The sequence below is a fragment of the Coregonus clupeaformis genome, chromosome 21 (genome assembly GCF_020615455.1).
Source record: "Coregonus clupeaformis isolate EN_2021a chromosome 21, ASM2061545v1, whole genome shotgun sequence".
Classification (NCBI taxonomy): domain Eukaryota; kingdom Metazoa; phylum Chordata; class Actinopteri; order Salmoniformes; family Salmonidae; genus Coregonus; species Coregonus clupeaformis.
This window is the reverse complement of record NC_059212.1, coordinates 45,632,567-45,637,566: the sequence shown is the minus strand read 5'-3', so window position 1 is coordinate 45,637,566 and position 5,000 is coordinate 45,632,567. Positions and strand designations below refer to the sequence as shown.

General features: G+C 49.5%; 1 protein-coding gene across 1 annotated transcript in view; it reads left to right on the top strand.

The window, feature by feature from the left end:
- Positions 1-5,000, top strand: part of LOC121534513 (microtubule cross-linking factor 1-like) — a 179,070-nt gene that overhangs the window by 117,495 nt on the left and 56,575 nt on the right. Inside the window, exons 9-11 of the mRNA XM_045206049.1 lie at positions 104-337; positions 1,811-1,984; positions 2,292-2,459. Of these exons, the coding sequence (XP_045061984.1) occupies positions 104-337; positions 1,811-1,984; positions 2,292-2,459 (576 nt within the window). The remainder of the gene's footprint in view (positions 1-103; positions 338-1,810; positions 1,985-2,291; positions 2,460-5,000) is intronic.

The following is a 5,000-nucleotide window of genomic DNA, read 5'->3' as shown; positions in this document are numbered from 1 at the left end:
TAACAATAAAATATATGCTATACATCAGTACATTTCACCAGGACTCTCCTCCCTGTTCCCCTCCCTCCTGCCCTCCCCTCCCTCCCTTCCTATCTCCCACCAGGATGAGGAACGGAGGCGGCTGGAGGCGCAGGGTGTGAGGCCCAGGGGGGGTCTGGATCTGACGGGCCTGCAGGCCCACGAGGCTCCCTGGGTCCAGGAGAGAACCCTGCTGCAGCAGGAGGTCCGGTTGTTCAGACACAACACCATCGTCTTCTACATGAAGCTACGCTGGATCCTCATGCACTGGAGGCTGGGGAGGAGGCCAGAGACTGGGGAGGAGGCAGCTCACTCAGAGGTGAGACGACTGGCAAGAGGTAGAGGCTGAACCTAACCACAGGTAGTTTAGGTCATGCAATGGAGGACGGTGAGGAGGCAGCAGATACTTGGCTAACCCTTCTCCTAGAAAGCTGCTGAATGTGTGTACCCCAATCTTAACTGTAACCATGAAAACATTTCTGACAGTGGTTGGGAACAATTTCTCCAGAGGCACTCCACACAGGCTGTCAACCATCCAATCCATTTCTCCAGAGGCACTCCACACAGGTTTTCAACCATCCAATCAATTTCTCCAGAGGCACTCCACACAGGCTGTCAACCATCCAATCAATTTCTCCAGAGGCACTCCACACAGGCTGTCAACCATCCAATCAATTTCTCCAGAGGCACTCCACACAGGCTGGGAACCATCCAATGAATTTCTCCAGAGGCACTCCACACAGGCTGGGAACCATCCAATCAATTTCTCCAGAGGCACTCCACACAGGCTGTCAACCATCCAATCAATTTCTCCAGAGGCACTCCACACAGGCTGTCAACCATCCAATCAATTTCTCCAGAGGCACTCCACACAGGCTGTCAACCATTCAATCAATTTCTCCAGAGGCACTCCACACAGGCTGTCAACCATCCAATCAATTTCTCCAGAGGCACTCCACACAGGCTGTCAACCATCCAATCAATTTCTCCAGAGGCACTCCACACAGGCTGTCAACCATCCAATCAATTTCTCCAGAGGCGCTCCACACAGGCTGTCAACCATCCAATCAATTTCTCCAGAGGCACTCCACACAGGCTGTCAACCATCCAATCAATTTCTCCAGAGGCACTCCACACAGGCTGTCAACCATCCAATCAATTTCTCCAGAGGCACTCCACACAGGCTGTCAACCATCCAATCAATTTCTCCAGAGGCACTCCACACAGGCTGTCAACCATCCAATCAATTTCTCCAGAGGCACTCCACACAGGCTGTCAACCATTCAATCAATTTCTCCAGAGGCACTCCACACAGGCTGTCAACCATCCAATCAATTTCTCCAGAGGCACTCCACACAGGCTGTCAACCATCCAATCAATTTCTCCAGAGGCACTCCACACAGGCTGTCAACCATCCAATCAATTTCTCCAGAGGCGCTCCACACAGGCTGTCAACCATCCAATCAAACAAACAACCAACAAACCAAAAGTCAGTCAGTCACTTAGGAGAGTAGGATTGAGCAGAGTACATTTGGTTAGACCAATCAGTGTATAACAGCAGGGCTGGAGCAAAAGCCTGCATTCCCAGTAGTTCTCCAGGGGGAGGGTTGACATCTAGCTCAAAATCACTTAGCAGTGCAGGATTGAGTCGTTTGATCGGTCAACTGAGTGATTGATTGACTGACTCGGTTTGTTGGTTGGTTAGTTGGTTAGTTTATTGATTTACTGCTCCTCTTCTTGCTTTGTTGTTGGCCAATAATAACCTTGTTATTCCATGTCTTGTCTGTCCCAGTATGAGAAGTTGGAGGGTATTCCAGAGCTGGGGGTGATCTTGGAGTATGGAGAGGGAGAGACGGCGAGAGAGGACAGGGACAGGTCGTGTACCCAGCTACCCCAGAGAGACAGCCCCGACCCCGGCCCCACAACCCAACTCCCCTCCCCTGATCGCCTGCAGCCCCAGAGACAGGTAGGGTACCATGGATTTCTCTCATCTTTTTAAGTGGGAGAACTTGCACAATTGGTGGCTGACAATACTTTTTTTCCCCACTGTACATATTATCCATCAAGCCAGAATATAGTATGAGCTTTTATGGTGTGTTGTGTGTAGATCAACTTGGAAATTAAAGCATTAATTGCATAAAGCATATTAAAGCATGGCTTGTGTTTAGAAACAGTTGACATTATTAGGTCAATGGAAAGGACTACTTGATATCTTGAATTAATGAATGATCCAGTTTCATTCTTCCTACCCCGCTCCTCCTCCTCCTCTCCAGGTGGGTGAGAACCGCAGGGTGCTCCACGCGCTGCGCTCCCTGTTAGAGGAGTTCAGGGAGGAGTTGAGGGAGGAGGAGAGCAGGAGGTGCCAGCTGCAGCAAAACTACGCCAATGACAAGGCATCCTGGGAGGTCAAATGGGCCGAGATGAAGTGTCACGTCGCTCAGGTAACACACACACACACACACACACACACACACAGACACACACAGACACACACACACACTCTTTCTCCTTACAAAACAATGTGGAGTTCTCTTACAGTGCTGTTTCACAATACAGGCTGCTGGAGAAAAATGCTCCAAAATGCTTTTGTGGGTACGCAACTATATCACAGATATCTCACCCCTGTTTTCATTATTCCATTGTTTCTGTTGACATTTAGTAGTTCCTTTGAAATATTAGTACACTCTTAGAAAGAAAGGTTCCAAAAGGGTTCATTGGCTATCCCTATAGGATAACCCTTTTTGGTTCCAGGTAGAACCCTTTTGGGTTTCATATAGAACCCTTTTGGGTTTCATATAGAACCCTCTGTGTAAAAGGTTCTACATGCATCTCAAAAGGGCTCTACCTGGAACCAAAAGGGGTTATTCAAAGGGTTCTCCTATGGGGACAGCCAAAGAACCCTTTTAGGTTCTAGTCCGATAAGACGAGGGGTGGGGGTGTGTGTCTATTTGTCAATAACAGCTGGTGCGCAATGTCTAATATTAAAGAAGTCTCGGGGTATTGCTCGCCTGAGGTAGAGTACCTCATGATAAGCTGTAGACCAAGAGAGTTTTAATCTACATTTTTCACAGTCGTCTATTTACCACCACAAACCAATGCTGACACTAAGACCGCACTCAACGAGCTGTATAAGGCCGTCAGCAAACAAGAAAATGCTCATCCAGAAGCGGCACTCCTAGTGGCCAGGGACTTTAATGCAGGCAGATTTAAATCAGTTTTACCCCATTTCTACCAGCATGTCACATGTGCAACCAGAGGGAAAAAAACTCAAGACCACCTTCACTCCACACAGAGATGCGTACAAAGCTCTCCCTCACCCTCCATTTGGCAAATCTGACCATAATTATATCCTCCTGATTCCTGCTTACAAGCAAAAACTAAAGCAGGAAGTACCAGTGACTCGCTCAATAAGGAAGTGGTCAGATGACGCAGATGCTACGCTACAGGACTGTTTTGCTAGCACAGACTGGAATATGTTCCGGGATTCATCCAATGGCATTGAGGAGTATACCACCGTAGTCATCGGCTTCATCAATAAGTGCATCGACGGCGTCGTCCCCACGGTGAACGTACATCTCCCAACCAGAAGCCATGGATTACAGGCAACATCCGCACCGAGCTAAAGGCAAGAGCTGCCGCTTTCAAGGAGCTGGACACCTATCCGGACGCTTATGAGAAATCCCGCTATGCCCTGAGACGAACCATCAAACAAGCAAAACTTCAATACAGGACTAAGATTGAATCCTACTACACCAGCTCTGACACTCGTCGGATGTGGCAGGGCTTGCAAACTATTACAGACTACAAAGGGAAACCCAGCTGCGAGCTGCCCAGTGACGCAAGCCTACCAGACAGGCTAAATGCCTTTTATGCTCGCTCTGAGGCAAGCAACACTGAAGCATTCATGAGAGCACCAGCTGTTCCGGACAACTGTGTGATCACGCTCTCCGTAGCCGATGTGAGCAAGACCTTTAAACAGGTCAACATTCACAAGGCTAGACGGATTACCAGGACGTGGACTCAGAGCATGCGTGGACCAACTGGCAAGTGTCTTCACTGACATTTTTAACCTTTCCCTGACCGAGTCTCAGTTTCAAGCAGACCACCATAGTCCCTGTGCCCAAGAAAGCGAAGGTAACCTGCCTAAATGACTACCGACCCGTAGCACTCACGTCGGGAGCCATGAAGTGCTTTGAAAGGCTGGTCATGGCTCACATCAACACCATCATCCCAGAAACCCTAGACACACTCCAATTCACATACCGCCCCAACATATTCACAGATGACGCAATCTCAATCGTACTCCACACTGCCCTTTCCCACCTGGACCAAAGGAACACCTATGTGAGAATGCTGTTCATTGACTACAGCTCAGCGTTCAACACCATTGTGCCCTCAAATATCATCACTAAGCTAAGGACCCTGGGACTAAACACCTCCCTCTGCAACTGGATCCTGGACGTCCTGACATGCCGCCCCCAGGTGGTAAGGGTGGGCAACAACACATCTGCCACGCTGATCCTCAACACGGGGGCCCCTCAGGGGTGCGTGCTTAGTCCCCTACTGTACTCCCTGTTCACCCACGACTGTGTGGCCAAGCATGACTCCAACACCATCATTAAGTTTGCTGACGACACAATGGTGGTAGGCCTGATCACCGACAACGATGAGACAACCTATAGGGAGGAGGTCAGAGACCTGGCCGTGTGGTGCCAGGACAACACCTTCTCCCTCAACGTGATCAAGACAAAGGAGCTGATCATGGACTACAGGAAAAGGAGGGCCGAACACGCCCCCATTCACATCGATGGGGCTGTAGTGGAGCGGGTCGAGAGCTTCAAGTTCCTTGGTGTCCACATCACCAACAAACTATCATGGTCCAAACACACCAAGACAGTCGTGAAGAGGGCACGACAACGCCTTTTCCCCCTCAGGAGACTGAAAAGATTTGGCCTGGGTCCCCAGATCCTCAAGAAGTTCTA